We start from the raw sequence: 25,233 nt of genomic DNA, 5'->3' as shown, positions 1-25,233 counted from the left end.
GGTATGTGAGTCATCTCTTTACAAGACAAAGGAAAGAACATGAAAAAAAGTTAAAATGGTATCAGTGCAGGTGGGGTCTGGTCATTGGGTGATCCCATGATTTTTAGACAAGAATCAAATCGGATTAAGTAAAGGTCAGAAGCCACCACCATAAATCAGTTACATGAGATTGCCAGACAGCAACCAACTTAAGTTCTTGCCTCTGGCATTAAGAATTTCTAGAGATAAGGTCATTTCTCTTCTTCTTCCTGGTACTGAGAGGGAGGCACCTTTACAGATAGAGATTTACCTTACAAATGTAAATGTGTCCCAACAAGGGCAAGTTCCATTCCCCAGAGCCTCCTTCCCTGTCCCAGTTTATCGAAAGCAATCAGCCCAAAACAATCCCTATGCCAAAGAGACATATCCTGGGGTGGCCAATTTCAGGTCCCTACAAGGTCATCCCCCCTTCCTTCACAAATGCCAATGTTTCTCAAAAGGGCAGGCAAAATTCCAGTCCTCGGAGCCTGCTTATCATCTGCAGTTTTAAAAGTAACCAGCCTAAAAATCCTCATAAACCGTTTTAAAATTAAGCAGCCTAACAATCCTCATCACTATGGTTTTTGCATTGGGAGGTAGTTTCTATCCTCAAACTATGGTGCTAATATAGAACAAATAGAATATTAAGTACAGTTATGTAGGTGGAAAGTGGAACTTTGTTTTAGCTAGGGATGTTTTAATGCTCAAAGAGGACACTTTTTGGTTCTTATAATACCTGCTACTTATAAAGCTATCTTGTGGTGAACCCTATTTATCATTATACCATCTTTCTTTTCTTTAGAAGAAAGTTAAAGACAGAGTTTTGGTATTTAATAGTGCGATATTGTGATTTATAAGAAATATATCTATTTGGTAGTTCAGATGACCAAAATATATTTCTTAGATAAATTTCGTCTTCATCCACAGTTCCTGAGTAAGACCTTCCAAAACCCCTGGAATTTCCTGAGTGATAAGACAGATGGGAGCATCTTTTGTTATAATATTTGGTCTCTTTTCCTCGGTGCCTGAAAACGCTTCAGAGCCATAGAGGTGAAATGGGTGTCTTGTTATTCGTAATAAGCCCTTTCTCCTACAACTGGGTTTATGTTAATGAAAGGTACCTTTGCAAAGCACCTAAGGAGGGGGTGGGGCTGGTTGCAGGAGGAACCAACTTTGAATGGAGGGTTGGACCTTTCACTCCCACACCCTGATTGCTGGGGAGGGGGAAGGGAGTCGAGGTTGAATCAATCATCAGCCACCATTGAGTAAATCAGTCCTATCTACATAATGAAGCCTCCATAAAAACCCGCAAGGAGGGTTCTTGGGGAGTTTCCTTGTTGGGGAATCAGAACGCTTCCCAGGCTCCAGGAGGACAGAAGCTCCTTTGCTCGGGACCTCACGCTACGCATCTCTTCATCTGGCTGTTGCTTCAAATCTTTAATATCCTTTGTAATAAGTTGGTGATCTAGTAAGTAAAATATTTCTCTAAGTTCTGTGAGCTGCTCTAGCAAGTTAATGGAACCTGAGAAGGAGGTTCTAGAAGCCTCTGATTTATAGCCAGTGGGTCAGATGGGCAGGTAGGAACCTGTGCTTGCAACTGGAGTCTGAATCAGAGGGCAGTATTATGGGACTGAGCCCTTGACCTGTGGAATCTGATTCTATCTCCAGGTTGCTAGTGTTAGAATTGAGCTGAATTCTCAGACACCCTACTGGTACCTGAGAATTGCATGTTGGTATAGGGAAGCCTGCACACACATGTTGGAATTGGGTCCAAGAACTCTTTCAATAGCATTTAAATACAATGTTCTGTATTTCTACTTTAGAATGAAAACAGGCACCTGGGAGGCCGAAGTGCAAACTCCAAAAGTTTTCTGTGTTTCTTGAACATGGGAAGATGAAACAGTTTCAACATTAGATTGTTTTTAATTCCAGAGCGGAATGACTGAGATGGTTTTAGGGTAGAGGTACCCATGTGATGGCAGTCACAACTTGTGGCATGGTTGGACACTGAAAAGCTACTGAGTCCAATAATGGATACCCATAATGATAACTGAGTTCTCAAGAAAATTTAGTAGCTGCAGCTTTGGCTCTCAAAGTATGATCCATGACTCCCTAGGAAGGAGGAGGCGGGGCGGCCAGAGACCATTCAGAGGCTTCTGTGAGAGAACTCTTCATAATAATACCAAGATGTTACTAGCCTTTTTTACTTCATTGACATTTGCACTGATGGTGCAAAACCGATGGGTAAAGCATCTAGCACCTTAGCACAGATCAGGGTGGTGGCTGTAAACCGGACAAGTAAAAGCAGTCATTGTATTCTGTGGCACCCCACACTCTTGGTAAAACATGGAAGTTTCACTTAAGAATGTCCTTGGTAAAGAAGTAAAATTTATTAATTTTATTAAGTCTCGACCGTCATGTGAATATTGTTTTAATATTCTGTGTGAGAAGATGGGGGGGCCGGCTCCGTGGCAGAGTGGTCAGGTTCGCACGCTCCGCTTTGACGGCCCAGGGTTTCGCCAGTTCGGGTCCTGGGTGTGGACATGGCACCACTCATCAAGCCATGCTGAGGCGGGGTCCCACATGCCACAACTAGGACCCACAACTGAGAATACACAACTATGTACCGGGTGTCTTTGGGGAGAAAAAGGAAAAATAAAATCTTTCATATATATATATATATATATATGTCTCCACTGAAAATTTAAGACAGATCAATGAAGTTTAATGCAGTAGTACTAAAAATTTATTGCTACGATTTCAGATTCAACATTGCAGTTAAAGTCTACTCTAACTCCTTTTTCTAAGTATCTGTGATCAGATTTTCTTCATGTACATCAATCAACATTTTGCAACAAATATGTAAAACACTGAGGTTTTAAAAATTTTTCTTATTTTGGAAAGTATTCAAAAATTACTTAGTTTTGATTTCTATTTGGTAAATATCAATATTTTTAGCCCATATAAACAAAAGGTTTTTGCGAATCTCCTTTATTTTTCAAGAGTTTGAAGTTGTCCTTAGACCAAAAATCCTGAGAACTGCTGATCCCACTACCTAAGATTATCCTCCTGTTAGAGGACAAGGAAAGAATAGAGTCTTAGAATTTTTTTGTCCACGTATAGGAAGAGACTGAAGGTAATAATCCAGAGTATTAGGATAATAATATGGTAAAGTGCTAAATTAAATCACTTCTAGGATTCAGCAATATGTTTAAAATTTATTTTCTTACCCTCTTCCACCAAATGTCCCCTTTTCATCTTTTGGTGGTTCATGTGAATTTCCCTCTTCTGTTTCCCTTCTTTCTCCTATGCATTTCCTCTACTGCCACCAGAGACACCCTCCTGCCTACCTCCCAGCCATCTCTATCTAGACTAATCTTGTTGATTTCTTTCCTCAGCTGGTACCCCCATTATATCCTTTCCTGCAAAACTGATGTGCTTGCCAATTCCACTCAGCTCTGACCCTTGGCCTTTCTATACTGGGTATTCTGTTCAGATTTCTTTTCATGTCATATCCTTCTTTGAAGGCCTAATTCTAATGCCTCATCATACGTGAAATATTTCTAGTAGTGTCATGAGTGCCAGCTTAGTAAAAGGAAGAGTTTTCTACCAAGACCGTGTAGTTGGCAAACTGTTCCAAACCAATCAAATTGTGACTCAGCAGACAAGTAAGCATACTAGGAATGTTGCAGAAGGTATTCGATTATTAGGGCATTAAACTTAACATGACTCTACTATCACTCTTCATGTCCCATGCTAAGGTTATTTGACTTGTCCATAAAATGCAAAACAATAGCTAAATATGAGTTTCAGACCATAGAGGACAGGCTGTAGATATTGAGTAAACGAGTTCTTCAAACTTGTTTTGTAACAGCAGACTTTTTTCCCAAATGAAGTCTCCTTCTGAATCAGCTCGGGTATATAACACCAATAAAATGACAGCTCTAGTTGGAGCAGAAGGCCAGTCTCAAGCACAAATTCCTGGCCCCAATAAAAGGAACAGACACCCCAAAGCTTGTTTCAAGGGCTGCCGTAGTTCACTGAGAAAAGAAAAAGGTCAGCACGAGTAGAAATTGTATAAGGATATGTCACAAAATTAAGTTTTCCATAAGACTTTAGGAGATTTGAAGAGGTACAGGGTGTCCATGGTGAATGTAGATATATGCCTTTTCATCATCACTAATGTGTAATTAACCTGGTGTCTGAAAACTTGGATGGGGGGGCCACTTACATGTAACTGAAGTTTAGGCAACAAACCACATTAATACCTGTGATTTTTGTCACCAATGAAAATCACAGATACTACAGTTAGAGATTCTTTGAAATATCGTTTACAGGCATTACCAATGTTAGATCTTATTTATGCATTACAAAGAAGCGTCTCTTCTCCTAATATTTTGATCATAACATTTTAATATAATCAGTGTCTTTGTAATTTTATGTGTTTATTTTATGCATTTATAGTGTCATTTTGAAAGGGACCCATGGGTGTCACAAGAGTGCCAAACAAAAAAGATTTAAAACTTAGTAATCTAAAAATGGAAGGAAGTGACCTTATGGAGACTACTTATATGTCAGATACTACTAGGCAATTTATTCGCTTGTTTAGTCCTCAAACAGATGTGATTATTTATTGTTTGTTATATTAAACACCTTACCACTGAGGAAATGACAGCTCAGCAGGAAAGTGAATACCCCAAGGTCATATGATCTAGCTCTTATCTGACATCGGTTGAAACTTGTACTTGTGTATCATTGATATTCTTTAGTGTGTTCTCTTTTCGTGAAGAAGAAGAAATGGATATATGTGTGTATACACATTTATGACTTTTAGAGGTTCACTTCTGATATGATTGCCCTAATCTAATTTTGCCAATAAGATTCCATGTTTATTTGCTGTGAATCTAACAAACCTCCCCGGATGTTGTTCAGGAATGTTAGAGAGGGCATACTCCTGTAGAAGAGTCTTTCTGAATAACTTGTTAAATTACTAAGCCCTTGACTGGGAGCTAAAGAACTGGTTAGGAACTGAGTAAAGTTGCTGCAGCTGGGTCCTTATGTGTAGCCTTGTGATTCTGAGTGCCAGAACTTTTCATTCCCACAGGAGGCAGCCTTCTGTGCTGTGATTCTTGCCCTGCTGCTTTTCATCGGGAATGCCTGAACATTGACATCCCTGAAGGAAACTGGTACTGCAATGACTGTAAGGCAGGCAAAAAGCCACACTACAGGGAAATTGTCTGGGTGAAAGTGGGACGATACAGGTGAGTGAACATGGAGACTAGCACAAATTTCTTTTACCATCTTCTTTCTTGGGATCACAGTGCTTAGCTTTTTTTTTTTTTTTTTTTTTTTAATCACTGATTAAGCAAGATCCACCCCCCTCCATTAACTTCCTATTATAAAAGAAGAAAAACTCACTTTCTGTTTTGCAATTATTGGAATAATGCATATTGTGTTTAGAAAATTCATTAATGAAAACAAACCCATATCACAAATAAGGAATATATGTTCTAACAGTTTGGCATATTTACTTGCAGATGCACCAGTACATGCACCCTCAAAATAATTGGCCTTAGAGTTTATACACAGTTTTGTGCCTTTATAAGTTATTTTTATTGAACATGGAGCGTACAATAGAATGTTAGCACGCATGAGTTTAAAGAATAACGCAGAGAGCGCCTGTCTACGTACCTCCCAGTTAAAGAAAGGGCGCATGGCTGCTTTGTTCACACAGACCAGTGGCTCACTCCATACCCCTGCATGAATCCATTCTCTCCCCACCGCCAGAGGTGACCTCCCTACTGCATTTTGTGTCTTTTATTCCTTTGTCTTGCTGTGTAGGTTTACCACACGTATAATGTATTGTTCTGCACATTTATATGAAGGAATTGTTAGTTTTTCTGCGACTTGCTGTTGTTCATTCACTCTTATGCTCCTAAGATTTGTTGTTAGTGCAGTGCTCCAGCACATTCATGCTTTGCTGTTCTACAGTGCGCCTTTTTATAGTCACATAAGGTAGTGTAGTTTATTTATCAGTTCTCCTGTATGCGCTATGAACATTTTGTCAGTGTTTCTTGGTGTACATGCACAGGAGCTTCTCTAGGTCATTCTCAGGATAGCACAGTAGGGGTTTCTAGCTTTAATAGCTAATGCCAAGTTTTCTTCCTAAAGTGATTGTATTAATTTACCGGGGTGTTTTTTTTTTTTTTTTGGTTTCGTTTTTCTGTGCCCCAAATAATTATTGAAAACTTTTCTTTTTAAAGCCCTAATTGTATTACATTGTATAGTGTACCATAGTTACTTCTGTCATTCCCTTAATGTTAAGTCTTTAGATTATTTCCAGGTTTTCATTCCTATAGATAATGCTTGAATAAACATGATAGTCATAAAGCTTTGTCCTGTCTAATTATTTTCTCTCATAGATTCCTTAGAGTAGAATAACTGAGTCTAAGGGAGTGTATGTGTGTAGGTTAGTGTGTGCACGAGTGTAGGTGTTTTCAGGCTTTCAGCACACACTACTTGTTCTCTACTTAGATTGTAAGAATGCCTCAGTTCAGACTTTAATGGGATAAACAGACTTTGCTCTTCCTTATTCCTGTCCTACAACTCGCTTTCTTTCCTAGAGTCTTGCAGCCTTCTAGAGGTTTATTTAATTGTTTTTACCTTCCCCAGGTGGTGGCCAGCTGAGATCTGCCATCCTCGAGCTGTACCATCCAACATCGATAAGATGAGACATGATGTAGGGGAGTTCCCTGTGCTCTTCTTTGGGTCTAATGACTATCTGTGGACTCACCAGGCCCGAGTCTTTCCCTACATGGAGGGCGATGTGAGCAGCAAGGATAAGATGGGCAAAGGAGTGGATGGGACGTATAAAAAAGGTAACTTTATCCTTTTTGTTTCTCAGACCAACACAGACCTCTGTTGCCCAAGAATCTACTCTGTTAGAATTTGCATACACTCCATTGGCAGCTGTGTTCTGCCTTCTGGGGACAGTATGTAGCTGCAGGTATAGGACTTTCTAGGGACGTTAACCCACATAACTCATTATTTTTGGGCCTAACCTTTACTTAACTGGAATTTCTTTGAGGGAGGTTTTTTGTCGTATCTGTTCTGTTTTCTTAGCATCTCATCAAGTAGTGGAACTTTGGAACTATTTTGTGGAATAAACACTGGTTTACTAGGCAAGGGCCAGAATCCCTAGCAGAACCGCATTTGTTCCAAGGAGATTTTTTTAGTTTGTTGGGAAGAAATGAAATTCACCGAAAATTATAGAGGAAAATAAGATAGTAAATTGAAAGCATTAGTCTTCTGAATCAAAAGAGATTTTTGTCATCTAGCCCAGCAGAGAGAAGGATTGGGGACTTTTGGGACCAGGATGGATTGAGTCAACTATGAGCCTCAGTTTTGTCTCACTATATAATGAGTAGAATGCTCTGAGAATTGACTGAAATAATAAAAAAGTCAACCTGCAGGCCACATACTTGGTTTCCCATCGGTGCTAATTACTTTCTTCATTTAGCTGTCCTTGCAAACGCAATACAGGTATCTCTTGTTACTTGAATATATTTGGACATTGAAGTATAAGATTTTATCTGAATGATGAGGTGAAGAAGGATTCTAAGCAGGTACAACTTGCTTGATGGGGAATGAGGGTGATGTCCATAGAGAACTAGTTTAACAGAGATTCTGTTTGCCTCATGTTATTCCAATGGGTCTTGACTTATTGTTGGCCACGTGGTGACTATGTAGATGTGGGCTGTCAACACTAATACTACAGGAGCTTGAGTCTTGAGTCCTTTGGTGTCAGATGGTTGGGGACCAAGTGACCAACATCTTTGCCTATACAGAGTTGTTCACCACCAAGGCTCAGGAAGAAGGTGGAGTGTAGGCAACACTGCAAGTCTGAGTCTTTTGAAGCTCTGGGGTTCTCTTCTTTCTATGTCTTGACCCTGGGTTTGCTGGGTGCCTCTGCCTTCAAGGAACACATAATTTTATGGGGGAACTGGATGCAGATACCAGCAGTCAAAATGCGATTCATTGAGTGTTATGGCAGAAGTGTGCATGGTATGCTGTGGGAACAGACCATGATGAAGCATAACTAATCTGGGGATCAAAGCTTGGAAGTCTCAGATGGCTTCTTTCCTAAGATAAACTTTGAAAGATGAACCATAATAATATTAGTTACTGTTTCTTGTTTGCCAGGTCCCGTTCCAAGTTTGTTATCTTCTTTAAGTCCTTGTGGCTGCCCTATAAGCTAGATGTCATTATCCTTATCTTACAGATGAGGAAACTGAGGCACATAAAAATTACATGTCCAAATCCCAGTAAGTGATAGATGGTTTCAAACTGTAGTATTTGGGGTCCAGAATCCAAATTCTTAACCCCTATACTGACTGTGAAGAAGTTAACAACTTAAAGTGTAACAAGAAGACAGCACATGTGAAAGAACATGTTGAATCTAACAGGTTGAGTTGGTGACATCCAAGTATTTATTTGGTATAGTTTAAGCACAGGTTTGGGGGTAGTAGCACTGGGCTGTCTGCCTGAAAAAAGGTAAGTTACATGGTCTAGCAGAGATTTAGAAAGCTCAATCCAAGTAGGATGTCAAGACCATAGAAGGTGAGAGGCTACAAGCAGGAAGGTCAGTGAGATGGCTGTTTCAGGAGTTCTGGGTAGAGATGACAAGACTGTCACAGGGAAGTGTCCATGGAGGGGAGGATGATGGGCACTGGATAGACATTAAGTAGGTAGACTAGGCAGGACAAACTGAATAAAAAGGAAGGAAGAAGGGATGTTAGAACAATTTAGAGGACTCCAGGCAGGAAAATGCTAGATGGCAATGGGCAAAGTGAGAAAAAGAGATGAATCGGGGGGAATTTATTTTTAAAAGAATTGACAGTGCATGGGGAAAGCCACAGAGAGAAAAGAGGGAATTGCTGGAATTCTTTTCAGAGTTTTTAACCTGGGCCAAAAATAATAAGTTAAAATATTGTTTTAAGTGGAGAAGATTGAGAATCTTAAGACTTTATTAGACTTTTCCGATATTACAATCTTTTAAGCATATGAAAAAGTACAGGACTTGAATGCAGATTAACTATGAAGATCTGTCTTTGTATCATTAGAGCTGATAGTTGACATTTCCAGAATCAGTCTTAGGTGAGGAGTGGGACAGCTGCTCTAGAGGATAGACTAGAAGAAGAGGAAAACTTCAGCTTTGAATTCTTCCGAGGAACATGGTGTTATTACCTGGGGCATCTAGCAAGCAGAATGTTTCTGGAAGCAGGATATTCAGGACTGAGGAAAGAATTAGGCTTAAAGGCAGTGACTGCAGTCTAGTTGTTAGGAGATATTGTATGTAGGCTTCCTCAAATCATTTAACTGGCTTGTTTTTGTTTTAAATTTTCATCTGAAGCTGGTAGTATTGTGCCATTTTGTGCTGGATTATATTTTGTCTTAATGCTATATCTGAACATCCTGGGGCTATAACTTACTTGAAAATAGAAATCATATATACGTCTTAGTTTTCTAGGTAGTGTTTTTTTGTGTAAAACATGGATTTTCTCCAACTTTTATAAAACAAACAAAGTCAACTAAACAACTCCACCCAGAGATTAAGAGACTGTGCTGTGTGTTTTCTTAGCTCTTCAGGAAGCTGCTGCAAGGTTTGAGGAGTTAAAGGCCCAAAAAGAGCTAAGACAGCTGCAGGAAGACAGGAAGAATGACAAGAAGCCCCCACCTTATAAACATATAAAGGTAAGAAAAGACCTCAGGAGACTCCATCTGCAGGAGACCCTGTGTAGCTTACCCTCTTTCATTCTGTTCATGAGAATTGAAAGCACAGACAGTTACTTTTAGTTAGATGTGTGAGCTAGTCTTTTTTCTGTTGCCTTGGCAAATCTTCATACAGGTGAATTTGATTAGATTCTGTTCACAGTCAGCATCTTGTGATTTGAAAGGGACCAAAGAGCCATGATAAAAAGTGATAGGGGGCTGCTCCGAAGCCAAGTGGTTAAGTTCGCGTGCTCTGCTGTGGTGGCCCAGGTTTTCACTGGTTTGGATCCTGGGCATGGACATGGCACCGCTCATCAGGCCATGCTGAGGCAGCATCCCACATGCCACAACTAGAAGGACCCACAATTAAAACAAAATATGCAGCTATGTACTGGGGGGATTTGGGGGAGAAAAATCAGGAAAAAAAAAAGATTGGCAATAGTTGTTAACTCAGGTGCCAATCTTTTTTTAAAAAAAAACAAAACAGATAAATGGCCCTCAGATACTGTGACTAATACACATGGTAAATCATCTTGGGTATGGCTGATAGTAAAGATGTTTTAGGTGACCAATATGACTAGGTTGCCCAAGGTTAGGAGAATTCATGTTGGGGGTACCTAACCCTTTGCATACCTGGTAAAAGAGTCATTACCATTTATCATCTGGGTCCAATCAACCCTTTGTATTTTTTATTTTTTTAAGTCCTTTTATGAACAATTTATAGAAGTAAAAATAAAGGAATAGTGGAGAACAAATTTATTAGAAATTTTTGGATTTACTAAAACGTCTTTTTAAAATCTTCCTATCAAGTTAGTTTTAGTGCTCAAACATCAGAAAACATGAAAGAATACCGTTAGCTCTGTTGAGAAAATGCGATTGCCAAGGTTCTTTTTGTGATGATGTCATTCTTGGATAAGAATACCATATAGGTATTTTTGTGTGTGTCATTAAAAATACATTGTGTAGGGGCTGGCTCCGTGGCCGAGTGGTTAAGTTCGTGCCCTCAGCTGCGGCAGCCCAGTGTTTCATTGGTTTGAATCCTGGGCGTGGACATGGCACTGCTCATCAAACCACGCTGAGGCAGTGTCCCACATGCCACAACTAGAAGGACCCACAACAAAGAATATACAACTATGTACCGGGGGGGCTTTGGGAAGAAAAAGGAAAAAAATAAAATCTTTCAAAAAAAAAAGTTTATAAAAAAGTACATTGTGTAGTCATTGAGTAAAACTATACTGCGACTGTTTATTTTACTGTTGCACCATGCCTTTGTGATTACGTCAGTTTTCTTATGATTTTAGTCTTTTTTGCATAGTTGAGTAACAATGAGTAATCATGAAACAGTAAAATATTACAAGATACAGAGGAAAAGTAAGAACACTAAAATTCCATAACATAGCTTAGATTTATAAAAGGGTCTAATGGACCTACATGGTAGTTGTAAGACAGAATGTTTTCTTTCTACTTTTTTTTTTTTTTGAGAATAAGGAAGTTTTCTTTTTGATCTTTGTAAGACTTCCAAGAAAGAATAAAAGTTGTAGAATATCATCCTTAAAAATAGCTAAAACTGCTGAAAAAAGGTAACTCAAAACCTAAAATTGGGTCTAACTGGACCCTGATGATATGCTGAGAATTAAATGGAGTTAGTGTACGTGGAGACATAACACTGAAAGTGTAGTTAGGCCTCAAAAAAGGGGAAGTAATCTGGTCCAGCCATACATGTCAGATAACAGCAAGGTAGGCATTTCAGAGTAGCTCATCAACCATGTTGAGCCTGGCTATTGAGAGAGCAACCTCCTGTGAGATCTAAGCACAATTTGAAGACCAGCTTCTTTCCTTCACTTTTTTTTTTTTTAAAAGCCAACATATTTCCAGGGAAACATATTTCCTGACATGTTGAAGATTATATGAAATTCAAATGTCAGTGTCCAATAAATAAAATTTTATTGGTACACAGCATGCTTGTTCATTTGTTTGTAATTATCATCTATCACTGCTTTTGTGTAACAATGGCAGAGTTGAGTTACATGCACCAGAGATCTTAGGGCAAGCAAAACCTATTCTTTTTCTGTCTGTCCCTTTACAGAAAAGTTTGTTAGTCCCTGTCCAGACTTATTGTTTACCTCCGATTACATATCTATGTTGTTTCCACTTAATGTTTCTTTTTTTGCTTTCTATCATGTTTGGTAAGAAACTTATTTGGGATTAATAACAGGTTAGATCAGATGTCTTACGAATGATTGAACCATAGTTTAGAGAAAAGGAATAGGATGAAACTTTTGTCACGGAGTGTCGGGTAAAGATACTCATCTCGAATCAGGGGTGAATGTTCAAATGCCCTATGTAGGACCTGTAGTCTCAGGTGACTGAGCTTATCCCTTGTCTTCTATCCTCTTAGAACTTGCCTTACTTGGTAGGTTTACGGATTCCAGTTGAATGTAGTGGGAGTATTCCTCCATTAACAAGTTTATAGTTTTTACTAGTATTTTGAAGAATCTGAGGAGAGACATGGCAGTGAGACTTAATGTTCTTTAAGTTGTTAGCAGAGAACTGGTTTGAGGACAATATATTTCTATAAGCAGATTGTAGATTTTATAGTATTGTTAAAGAATAGGAGCCAAATAATAAAGTGTTAGAAATCTAGAATATTTGATGTCACAGAAAAAATTATAAGGGACATTAAAAGAAAGAGAATTTGATTATAATAGCGCCCATGTTTAAGAGGCTACTAGGCTCTGTAGTGGACCCTTTGCATATATTTCTTTCTTCTTTTTTTTTTACTGTGGAAGATTCTCTCACAGCTAACAGCTGTTGCCAATCTTCCTCTTTTTCTTTGAAGAAGATTGACCCAGAGCTAACATCTGGGCCAGTCTTCTTCTATTTTGTATGAGGGCCGCACTACAGCATGGGCACCAACAAGTAGTGTAGGTCTGTGCCTGGAAACTGAACCCTGGCCACCAAAGCAGAGTGTACTTTACTTAACCACTAGCCCGTGGGGCCGGCCCCCCCTTTACATATATTTCTTATTCACACAACAGTCTTGCAAGTAAAGTAATTTATCAAAATCAAGCAATTTCTGAAGTCAAATTCTATGTATGGGATAGGTTTTTGAAGACTTGCAGTTTGACTGTTCCCAGTGAAATAATATCCAGTAGGGGAGACTGGAGACTTATTCTCATAGTACACAAATCTATTTCTATTGTGCAGTGGATATTTTTTCTCAGCATTGTTTTATAGTATGTGTAGAAACTCAGTATCACAGCAGCAGTTTGACCTTAGGTTTCATTGCGCCGGATTTTCACTGTAAAGTACTAACATCACTACTAAATAAATAGTGATATTGCTGTAGTCTATTAAGATTTTAAATTATGATAATAAATATTAAAATACATCTTCCTCAGGGCGAGCCCAGTGGCGTAGTGGTTAAATTCACGCTCTTTGCTTTGGTGGCCCGGGGTTTGTGGATTCAGATCTTGGGCGCCGACCTATGCACTACTCATCAAGCCATGTTTTGTTGGCGTCCCACATACAGAATAGAGGAAGATTGTCACAGGTGTTAGCTCAGACAATCTTCCTCAAGCAAAAAGAGGAAGATTGGCAACAAATGTTAGCTCAGGGCCAGTCTTCCTCACCCTAAAATAAATAAATAAATAAAAATACATCTTCGCATATAGGAATCTCAGTTACCCAAGGATGCTTTCTCGCCAACTGTTTACCATTTAAGTGGTCTTTTTTACTGTGGGAGCTAAATTGACATGTCATAATAGCAGAAAGCCAGTTTACAATTCACCTGGCCCCAGCTGTCAAATTATGATTTTTAAGAAAAATTAATGGATTTCATATTTTGTATATCAAGTGAGGCTTTATTTTTATGTCAAACTGCCTAAATCTTTATTTCTTCCAATTTTTTTATTGTGAAAGAGGTAACAAAATTTACCGTCTTAGCCATATTTAAGCATACAGTTCAGTGATATTGAATGCATCCTTAACATTTGCAACCATCACCACCATTCTTCTCTAGAACTCTTTTCATCTTGTAAAACTGAAACTCTGTGCCCATTCAACAGTAACTCTTTATTTTCCCCTCAGCCCTGGGCAGTCACAATTCTACTTTCTGTCTATTTTCACTACTCTAAGTACCTTATATATGTGGAATCATAACAGTATTTGTATGACTGACTTATTTCATGTAAAATAATGTCCTCCGGCTTCATTCATGTTGTAGCATGTGTCAGAATTTCCTTCGTTTTTAAGCTGATAATATCCCATTGTTTTTACCACATTTTGCTTATCCATTCAGCTGTTGCTGGACACTTGGGTTGCTTTTGCATTTTAACTATTGTGAATAATAGTGCCAAATCTGAATAGTTCAAAATCATGTAAATGTGGCATGCAACTTTAATGAAAAGAAATCTGCCTTTTATATAAGTCCTGAATTGTCTTATGTTGACTGACTTGATACACTATAGTATGTGTTTCTTTTCCAGGTGAACCGTCCTATAGGCAGGGTACAGATCTTCACTGCAGACTTGTCTGAAATTCCCCGTTGCAACTGTAAAGCTACTGATGAGAATCCTTGTGGGATAGACTCGGAGTGTATCAACCGCATGCTGCTCTATGAGTGCCACCCCACAGTATGTCCTGCCGGAGGCCGCTGCCAAAACCAGTGCTTCACTAAGCGCCAGTATCCAGAGGTTGAAATTTTTCGCACATTGCAGAGGGGATGGGGTCTCCGGACTAAAACAGATATTAAGAAGGTGAAGAAAACTTTGCTTAATTTCCAAATTACTTTTTTCTTTGCAATTTCTTAATGTGAGTAATCCCTCTTGATGGAATATGAGAAAATTGGCCATAGAGGAAAATCACATAGTGTAAGGATTAACTTTATTTTTGTCTTGCCATATCTTTCCAGAGTTTAGAGGCTTGAGAATAGTGTCCCTTATGTCTAAATTCCTTAGTATTGATCATGTTCACTGTGTATAAGAATGAAAAAATGAGATAAATTCATAGAGATACCATGGCCTTATTTGCTGTTCTGTGAAAATCCTGGAACCTATAGTTAAGAGAGAGAGGGTGGTGAATGCATGATACAGAGGTGTTAATCACCTACTGGTAACATAAAATCTATTTTTACTTAGGGAATAGGCTTGGGTTCAGGCACCACTAAGGAGAAGAAAATTAGGCCTTCTCCAATGAAAATGCAGTGTATCTTAAACTTCAAACTTGGAAGGGCCTGCAAGTTTCTAATAAATAGATAGTATTGTACAGTCTTTGTTAGAATGGATCTTTTTTGACAATTTAATAAAAACAAACCTTACTCTGGTCATAGCTCCTGAAGAATTTTATTGAAGTTTGTTTCTAGGAAAGGAAGTGAATATGGATTGTTCTGTTTAGTCATTTGCTAAGTAGCTATTATCTAGCTGTATATATGTTTCAGGCATTGTGCTGTGAATGCAGTGATCAGTAAGAGACGTGGTCCATGCTTTCATAGAGTTTACATTCTAGATGAGGATAGACAATGAATAAGTAATCACAGTGTGGAAGCACAAAGGGTTCTAGAGGTGTGTAGCAGAGGGCCTAAAATTAGCTTCTCTCTGAGAATATTTTAAGTTGAGACTTGAGACATAAGTAGTTGGCCTAGGCCAGTCGAGTGTTAAAGCATTGTAGGTAGAGGCAACAGCATGAGTGACAGCCAGTATGACTGTAGTGTAGTGAATCAGGAGGCCAGTAGTGTGAAATGTGGAAGGACAGTAGGCAGGGCATGTTCCAAGGAAAAAGAACATAGTTTAGGGAAGCTGACTTCTAGGTTCTTGGGCAGGTAAGGGATTCTATTATCACTTTCACCGTTATAATGGAGCCTTAGTTTACTTACTTCCATTTTGATTGATCTTTAGTGTCCAGTCTTTATCTTGTTGTCTGTAATAGAAGCAGGGATGTTCTCATTGTCAAATAGTTGAAGCATCATATTTATATTGTGTTTCTTAAGTAAAGCTTTGTTGAAATGACTAGTTACATGCACACAAACTTTGGAGAATCTGTTATTTTCATTAATTTAGAAAAAGTAAGATGTACCTGTGAACACAATTGTGCTTTTTGCCCTCAAGGTAAGAGCTATTTCTTGTTCTAGGGTGAATTTGTGAATGAGTATGTGGGTGAGCTAATAGATGAAGAAGAGTGCAGAGCTCGAATCCGTTACGCCCAAGAACATGATATCACTAATTTCTATATGCTCACCCTAGACAAAGTAAGTAATGGAGAATGTAATTTCCGTTGTTGTAAGATTGTGAAATTAGTGTTTTCCCAGCATTTAGTGTTTGTAGGCATGTCATATGCTGCTCAAAAAAGTATCTTACCCCCCATTTTCATTGGGATTGCTTGATCAGTGTTCTGAAGTAGGTAAGTTTGCTCATTTCTGGCTATACATCAGTGCCAAAAGGCAATAGAGCTGCTTTTTGCTTTCTTTTTGAACTATCCAGTGTAAGTTGGGGATTATGGTTTATGCTATTTTTCCTATAGGATTAAAACTTGAAGCTAGAAAAGTACATAATTGTTCTTTTACCCTTTTAGTTTATAAATTGAGAAACTAATTAGTTAAATAATATTAGTTCATTGAGAAGGTCATGTAAATTGACTATAGAACTTACCTTATGAACCCAAATCAGCTTTCCAATTAGAGGAATTTTCTGATGAGTTTCATTTCACTGATACCTAGAACTATATTTGGAGCTTATTCCTAATTCCAGCCTCCTAATGTGTATCTTTTCTGTGAATTGTTCTTTGTACCTGAGTATTAGGTTCTGCTAGGTTTTTTTTTTTTTTTTTGTCTTCCTTCCACTAGCCTTTGCAACAGAGCCCTTTCCTTGTGTGAAACTTTGTGAACATTTATCCAGTTACATCCTTAGGCTTTGTGAGATCTTTACCTCCAGATGTTCTGATGTCTGTTTGGGAGGGGGATCTCGGCATCAGTGTCAAATTCTCCTTGGGTGATTTCTAATGTGTAGCTAGAGTTCAGGACTACTTAACTCAGAGGATGGGACGTGCTGCTACTTCTAGAGCAGTGATCCAACTTCAGCACACATCAGAATCACCCAGCAGGCTTGTTTTGCTGGGCCCCTCCACATAGTTTCTGCTTTAGTGTAACCCAAGAATTTGCATTTCTAAGAAGTTCCCAGATGGTGATGCTAGTCTTGATCCAGGGCCTATACTTTGAGAACTACTTCTGGGAGATTCAAACTTTACAAATAGGAACTGTAGCTTGTTACAGGGAATACTCAGGAAGTGTCTCATGATCAGCATCTCTACAAATTCTAGGACCGGATCATTGATGCTGGTCCAAAAGGAAACTACGCTCGGTTCATGAATCATTGCTGCCAACCCAACTGTGAAACACAGAAGTGGTCTGTCAATGGAGATACTCGTGTTGGTCTTTTTGCCCTGAGTGACATTAAAGCAGGTAAGAATCATTTAAAGAGTCTGGAGCTAAGAATGGAGAGCTAAGAATTATGCCCAGTATCCTGCTATCTTGTGTAGATATGTGGTTGAGTTGCATTATGAATACATTAAATTTATGAAAATTCAGTTCAATATTCATAAATTTTTTAGTAAGAAAACAGTGGTATGTGTAGATTCACCCATCATTCAGTCCAGTAAGTTCACAGTGAGTGTGAGAGGGGAGCCGTAACCCTGCTTGGTCAGGCTTAGTTCCTGCAAGCTGCTCCCCCAGACCATGAGTGATTCCAGTTTTCATACCATTGGAACCCCTAAATATAAGCCAGCTGCTTTGTAACTGGCTCAGTATTTGTTAGCCCTTCCCTAACATGTCTTGCTTTTGAATGTCTTTTATTTGCTCTCAGTTTTGATGAAGTGTACTTTTGACAGAATGGGGACATTTTGTACCTTAAATCTGTACATCTCTTTTTACACATTACTGCTATGTGCACTATGTCATATTATCTCAATAAGCTTGTGAGATTGTTGTTTCTTCATTTAACGAGCGGACTCACAGCTCAGATCGCCCAGCTAGACAGTGTAACTGGGGTTGTAAAACCAGGGCTCACATCTGTGAACTGGAGTCCTCTAGTGTTACTCTGTTGAGATGTCTGTCCTTGAGTGCTGCCTGGTGAGCTGTGCTCACCTTGGCACAGAATGACACCTTCAGATTTGCATTCCCTGTGCCTGGCTCATCATTGTACAGTAAGTCTTGTTTGTCTCTTTTTGGTAATGGATTTATATATTTTGAATCAGAATGGTTAGAAAACAAATAAAAAACAACTTGGGATAATTAACACCTCTATAGTAAAAATTATTTTAAATATTACTTGTTAAGCCATAAATTTTTCTGTTACTAAGTTGTGTTAGCTGATTAACAATGTTACAGGATTAGAATTAATATTTTATTAATATTGTGGGATTAGAGTTAATAAGTCCTTTTTTATCTTAAAATTAGTCTGTTCTCTTGGAAGTCGGTATCCTTTGTGATTAATATCGAAATAATGTAATTAAAACCATAGATATTAATATTTTCACGGTCTCTCATGCAGGCACTGAACTTACCTTCAACTACAACCTAGAATGTCTTGGGAATGGAAAGACTGTTTGTAAATGTGGAGCCCCAAACTGCAGTGGCTTTTTGGGTGTAAGGCCAAAGGTAACTTCCAAACATTTGCATCGGGAGTAATGGTATGATCCTCCTTCCCTAACCAGTGGCAGGGCTGAGCCTTTATTTAAAGAAGATGTCTCTGAAATAATGACACTGAATAGTTGATAGTAGGAATACTCAGAATTTACTAAGCATTCTGATGATCAATGTGGTTACACAAGAGAGGATCTTTGGGTATTCTTGAAGTGTTTTGAGCAACCTAACTTCTAATTTGTGATACATTTCTAGCTTAAAAAGCTGTAAAATAGGAATTTTTCAAGTAGGTTACTTCAACATCTTTACTGGTCTCAGCTGATCTCACATTTCCTAATAAGCTACTTACATTCTCAGTATCTGTGTCTTTCTTTCTTGCTCTTTAAAGATATAAAGAATCTGATACTGATTTTAAGATTCTAAATGCAGTATAACACTTAGGACCTATAAACGTAGGACCCCTCATCTTACCATTGTAGCAAAGTATCAACATTGTTGTGTCTTACTTCTTTTTTATGTGCACTTTAACTGAATTATAATTCCATAACTGTTAAGAATTGTTTACAAGTGTGGATCTTGCTTTTCTTAGGTATTATAAAAAATTTCCCTTGCTGTTACAGTGTCTTGTTAACCATCATTTTGTTGTTGTTAGTGCTGTTAAGTATATTCTATTCCTGGTGCCTCTGCATACAGCAGAGCAAAACCCACTGTGTCTTTGTGTGTCTTCCTCACCTTCTGGTGCTATATCAGATAATGCTCCGCTGCTATTCATGGTTTTTTCAGAAGTGAGTGGCTAGCTCCTTCTTCCTGGTATTAGTCTAGAAGCTCCGTTGAAACCTTTCCACCTTTCCAGAGTCACGTGGGTGACCCTGCTGGTACTTGAAAACACCGGTGGCATAGCTTTCAACCTCACACCAACAGGAAGCTGCCACAGTATCACAACTGACAAATGGGTGGTGTGGTTCCCTGAACAGGATTTGAACCTGACCATGGCGGTAAAGGCACTGAATCTTTACCACTAGACCACCAGGGCTGGCTAATTATCATTTTTAGTGACTGTTGAATTTTTTATATAATGAATGGACCATAATAGATGAACATCTGGATGATTTCAGATTTCTCTGTCATAAGTATCAACACATTGAAAATTGAAGTTTCATTTATGATGCAAAGTCCAGTTGACTTACTTCCTATACATTAAAATGGTAACTGAGTTTAATGGTGTTACATGCACTGGGGATCTCAGTTTCCGTATCCTTAACGTCTATATAGCATTTCACACTTGAATCAATGAGAGACATTCAAGAGCAGAAGTTTAGAAGTGGGTGGAGATCACTGTGGGCTACGGATAAATCAGATTGATTTAACCAAGATAGATAATGTGATGAAAACCATGGGGTTTGGTGACCTGGGCTGCAGGGAGCACAGAGAAGACCTGCTGGCAGCAAAAGGGTCTGCTTTGGGGAGTGGTGGACATGAAGCTAATTTGACTTAGATAAAGATTCATAGCTTATTGAGAGCAAGGACCATGAATTAGTGTTCTGTGTCTTTCTAGCACGTGACTCATACTAAGTACTCAGTGAAGGTTTGTTGAATAACGTAAGAAATGTGCATGCACATGCCCAGAGAAGTCTTCTTTAGTTTTGAAATCAAACAGAAAACTAGAACTTAAGAAAGGGTGACCTTTAACGCCAGCCTTGTGTATCAACAAAAAGAAGCACATTTCTCTATTTCATTCACGTAGCAAGAGTAAATGATACACAAGTTACAATTAATGCAACCATTTATTGGGTACCTATGATGTGCCAGGTACCTTTCCTGCATTTTCTCTTATCTGTAGAATAGTCTGTGAGCTCTGTCTTTTCCCAGAGGAGATATTGAGGCTCAAAGAGGATAGTTAACCTGGTCAAGATCATACAACTAAATGTGTCAACGGAATGCTGACTGCTCAAATATCTGACCTCTAGAATCAACCCATTGCCACAGAAGAAAAGTCAAAGAGATTCAAGAAGAAGCAACAGGGGAAGCGCAGAACCCAGGGTGAAATCACAAAGGAGCGAGAAGATGAGTGTTTCAGCTGTGGGGATGCTGGCCAGCTCGTCTCCTGTAAGAAGCCAGGCTGCCCAAAAGTTTACCATGCAGACTGTCTCAATCTAACCAAGCGACCAGCAGGTTGGTGCCAAGATCCATTTAGAGTACTCCTGTTCTCTCTCAGATTCTCAGACCTCTTTGGTCTTCCTTTGCATAGTGTTGAGAGGGTATGGTCCATGTTCTCATTCTGGAAATAAATGACAACAAAGGCTTATTAGGACACTAGGTTATAGAGAAGGGCACAGAAATTCGCTTGCTGTGTGTCAAGCACTTTATTTACATTTATGTTGTTATGTTATGTTATTTTATCCTCCCAGCAACCCATAAAGATGAGACCTTTCTATGATGCAGATGAGGAAAGTAAGAGTCAAATTTGGTGGGATGACTTGTCACATTAGAGCGTATAGATGGAGGAGCTGGATTAAAAGCCAGGTTTTCTGACTTCAAGACCTCTAAAGCATGTTCCCTTTCTAAAGAAAGTAAGGTTGAGACAGAGTGGAACTTGGTCTCTCTAGTCAGTGAGGTATGTAACGGTGTTAGTTAACACATGAGAAAGCTGCTTAGGCAGATATGATTCTCAGGAATTTGGTTGGAGAAGTCACTAACCTTTGGGTGGTGATGTGGGGTTGGAGGACTTCAGGGATTTGGATGTGCTGTTTTAATTGACAAAGGTGAGAAACCACTAGGGAGCCATTCTGGGTGAGCAGATTATACATCACTAGTGGCCTGCCTCCAGGAATTGCTTCAACAGAAGAACTTTGAGGTGGGGGTGAGAGGAGTTTGTCCCTGAATTAGCTTTCCTTCAGTTGCCAGGGCAATGAAATAATAGAAACTCAGGCAGTGTGAGGGTAAGCCCGTAACATTGACCTGTCGGTGCCAAGAAGTAAAAACAGGGAATTATTTCAAAGTCAGTTACTCAGGACTGCAGCTGGCAGGGGTTGTAATAGAACTGATTTTGTCTGTGAGCCAGGCGCAATGTCTAACATAGTTTATTTAGAAGGAGCTGAGGTGGAAACCTTGTCCATGGCAGAGACTCAGATGTGAAATGATAACTGCACAGGTTAGCTTTGTGTCTTTTCCACTGATTCTGTGTGGACAACACAAGTAAAGTTGGTGCTAGTTTCAAGACTTAAAATTGAGCAAAGATGAATCCACTTAATTTTCCACATTTGTATATCTGCTCCCTGTTCCTACTAATAACCAAATAAGCAGGAGTTTGAATAGCTGAGATTTTCTCCTTAGATTTGAATATTTAAATGCAGTATAAAATAGAGTTTGCAGACACATGAAGGTAATATCTTTACATTGCATCTAAGGGGAGCTTTGGGGGTTTTTTCCCTTGCTAGGAATAGGGTCAAAATAAAGAATTACTCCTGCCTATGTATCTTGTTGATACTCAGTTGCTACTTGATACTTGGCTGTAATTTTTGTGCCTCCTCTAGAAGGGGAAACTGAGATCCTGGGGTAGGGGAGGTGCCGGGCAAGTGGCATGTGTTGCTGCAGAAGGCAGCAGTTTAAAATCATTCCTTTGACTTGGTTCTAGAGCCATGGCCCATCTCATGTATCTCTTGTTTTCCTAAGCTTTTGTTTCACATCTGTGTTTTCAGGGAAATGGGAGTGTCCTTGGCATCAGTGTGACATTTGTGGGAAGGAAGCAGCTTCCTTCTGTGAGATGTGTCCCAGCTCCTTTTGCAAGCAACATCGGGAAGGGATGCTGTTTATCTCCAAACTGGATGGGCGTCTGTCTTGTACTGAGCATGACCCCTGTGGTCCCAACCCTCTGGAGCCTGGGGAGATCCGTGAGTATGTGCCTCCCCCAGTACCACTGCCTCCAGGCCCAAGTACTCACCTGGCAGATCAATCATCGGGAATGGCTGCTCAGGGGCCCAAGATGTCGGACAAGCCACCTGCTGACACCAACCAGATGCTGTCGCTGTCCAAAAAAGCTCTGGCAGGGACTTGTCAGAGGCCACCGCTGCCTGAAAGACTTCCTGACAGAACTGACTCCAGGCCCCTGACCATAGATAGGGTCAGGGACCTTGCTGGGTCAGGGACCAAACCCCAATCCTTGGTATCCAGCCAGAAGCCATTGGACAGGCCACCTGCAGTGGCAGGACCAAGACCCCAGCTATCTGACAAACCCTCTCCAGTGACTGGCCCAAGCTCCTCAACCTCAGTCAGGTCCCTACCACTGGAAAGACCTCTGGGGACAGCTGAACCAAGGCTGGATAAATCCATAGGTGCTGCCAGCCCAAGGCCCCAGTCAGTGGAGAAAACCCCAGTCCCTAGTGGCCTGAGACTTCCACCACCAGACAGACTGCTAGTCACCAACAGTCCCAAACCCCAGACTCCAGATAGGCTCCCAGACAAATCCCATGGCTCTTTGTCCCAGAGACTCCCACCTCCCGACACAATACTGTCAGCTGTGGTCCAGACCCTGGTAGCTAAAGAAAAAGCACTGAGGCCCGTGGACCAGAATACTCAGTCAAAAAATAGAGCTGCTTTGGTGATGGATCTCATAGACCTGACTCCTCGCCAGAAGGAACGGGCAGCTTCTCCTCATGAGGTCACACCACAGGCTGATGAGAAGTTGCCAGTGTTGGAGTCTAGCTCGTGGCCTGCCAGCAAAGGTCTGGGTCAGATACCACGAGCTGTTGAGAGAGGCAGTCTGTCAGATTCTGTCCTTCAGCCACCTGGGAAAGCAGCGGCCCCTTTGGAGCACTCCTGGCAAGCTGTTAAATCACTCACCCAGGCCAGACTTCTGTCTCAGCCCTCTGCCAAGGCTTTTTTATATGAGCCAGCAACTCAGGCCTCAGGAAGAGCACCTCCAGGGGCTGAGCAGACCCCAGGGCCTCCCAGCCAAGTCCCGGGCCTGGTGAAGCAGGTGAAGCAGATGGTTGGAGGCCAGCAACTACCTGGACTTACTGCCAGGAGTGGGCAGTCCTTCAGGCCTCTTGGGAAGGCCCCATCCTCCCTCTCCACTGAAGAGAAGAAGTTGGCAACCACAGAGCAGAGTCCCTGGGCCCTGGCAAAGTCCTCACCAGGCCCGGGGCTCTGGCCCATGGTGGCTGGACAGACACTGGCGCAGTCTTGCTGGTCCACTGGGAGCACACAGACTTTGGCACAGACTTGCTGGTCTCTTGGAAGAGGGCAAGACCCTAAACCAGAGCAAAATACACTTTCAGCTCTTAACCAGGGTCCTTCTAGTCACAAGTGTGCAGAGTCACAACAGAAATAATGCCAGTAAATGTCATATGACCAGACCAGCTGCCCCCAGGGTTCTTGGGGAAGGGAAATCCTCTTTCTTTTTCCCCCTTAAAAGACAGACAGACCCCAACACTTTTCCATGTTACTCTCTCCTTATATCCCAACACTCAGAACTCTTGTGACATTAGCCAGTGGGGGCTTGTGGTTATGTGAATCATGTATGGAAATCCAAGTGGGCCCCAGCCAAGGAGACAGACAGACTTGGGTCTCTTTGCCCCAACCTTTACCGTGTGGTCAACTTGAAATAAAAAGTCCACTCTGGAGTGAAGCATGGGATTCAATTCCGCTGGTCAGGTTGGAAGGTAGAGGGGCTCATAGCTATTACCCTAGCCCCACAGAGCCACACCAAGGGCACCGGATGAACCCTTGGGAGGAACTGATATCCATTAAAATCAGTGGTGATTTCTTGAGCATTCACATGTGCTAGGCCAGGTGCTAGTCACTGACAGGAGATACAAGATAAATAAGACCTGATCTCTGTGAGCCCAACATGGTGCCTGGGTTCTCAGGCTGTTTTCAAGAACCTGTGACCAGGAAAGAACAGGAAGTTCTGAGGGGCCCTGGGGCTCCAGATTTTGTAATCTTTGTGTTCCCAGAAGTGGTTGTGTTACACAAGTGTCTCCTGGTCAGGTGTGCTTGTGTGCATGTGTATGCATGCACCCTCACACAGAGGTCTCTATAGGCAGGACGGGCTGCACCGATGCAAAGCAGGGCTGTTGGGCCTCTGCTCTATGGGCTGAACAGAGTTGGAAGATGTACACTTGGTGGAGCATCTGGTTGGGGGCTCTGGGAATCTGAGGACTTGGCTTTCCCTCAGGATAAGAAGGCAATTGGCAAGCTTACCTTTCTTTTCTACCGATTTTCCTCTTACATAACCCACCTCATGCCCGTCCCCCAAACACTCAGGTGCTTTCAGATTTCAGAGTTTCGGGCAGTGGACATAGGGAATCTATGGCAAGCTCTGGGCTAGATCCTCCACCAGCTCAGGGAGAGTGCCAGATTCTGATGGAAAATTACTTCTGATCCTTTGCCCTCCTTGAAAGGAGGGAGTCTCCTTCACTAGTGGATTCCACCACCCTCTCCCTGAGAATTGCTGTGCTCTCTCTTGAGAGCACCTCCCTGCTGACTTAGCTCAGAGGCAAGCCAGAACCCTTCCCCTATGACTGGTAAGATGTGTTTAGAGCAGTGTCCAGTCTAAGAGATGACTCCTCATAACTGCTGATTATCTGTTACTGCTGCCCTGAGCTGGGGCCCAAGGGCTGGGAAATCTGTTGGTGCTACCCTGCCCTACCATTCCCCCAGCTCGCCGACTGCCTACAGGAAGTGCTGTTTGGCCAGTTCCTTCCCTTCTCCCCGCCCTTCCTTTGTCCCTAGACCAAACATGTTTACCTCTCTGCTTTGCCAACTTAACCAGCAGCTTTAGCCACCAGGCCATCTCCTGGCCACTCTCTCAG

The 25,233-nt window shown here is 40.8% G+C and overlaps 1 protein-coding gene across 7 annotated transcripts in view; it reads left to right on the top strand.

Annotated features, from left to right (window-relative positions):
* Positions 1-24,047, top strand: part of NSD1 (nuclear receptor binding SET domain protein 1) — a 163,097-nt gene extending 139,050 nt beyond the window's left edge. For all 7 annotated transcript variants that reach the window (XM_044777611.2, XM_044777608.2, XM_014834782.3 and 4 more), the window contains 9 exons: positions 5,123-5,279; positions 6,691-6,896; positions 9,659-9,771; positions 14,277-14,546; positions 15,917-16,033; positions 17,101-17,242; positions 18,330-18,436; positions 20,389-20,593; positions 22,120-24,047. In XM_044777611.2, coding sequence (XP_044633546.2) covers positions 5,123-5,279; positions 6,691-6,896; positions 9,659-9,771; positions 14,277-14,546; positions 15,917-16,033; positions 17,101-17,242; positions 18,330-18,436; positions 20,389-20,593; positions 22,120-23,750 — 2,948 coding nt within the window. In that variant the 3' untranslated portion in view covers positions 23,751-24,047. The remainder of the gene's footprint in view (positions 1-5,122; positions 5,280-6,690; positions 6,897-9,658; positions 9,772-14,276; positions 14,547-15,916; positions 16,034-17,100; positions 17,243-18,329; positions 18,437-20,388; positions 20,594-22,119) is intronic.
* The last annotated feature ends 1,186 nt before the right edge of the window (positions 24,048-25,233 follow it).

The sequence above is a fragment of the Equus asinus genome, chromosome 9 (assembly GCF_041296235.1).
Source record: "Equus asinus isolate D_3611 breed Donkey chromosome 9, EquAss-T2T_v2, whole genome shotgun sequence".
Lineage (NCBI taxonomy): Eukaryota > Metazoa > Chordata > Mammalia > Perissodactyla > Equidae > Equus > Equus asinus.
Note: the sequence above shows the minus strand (reverse complement) of the source record. Positions and strands in the feature narration are given on the sequence as shown.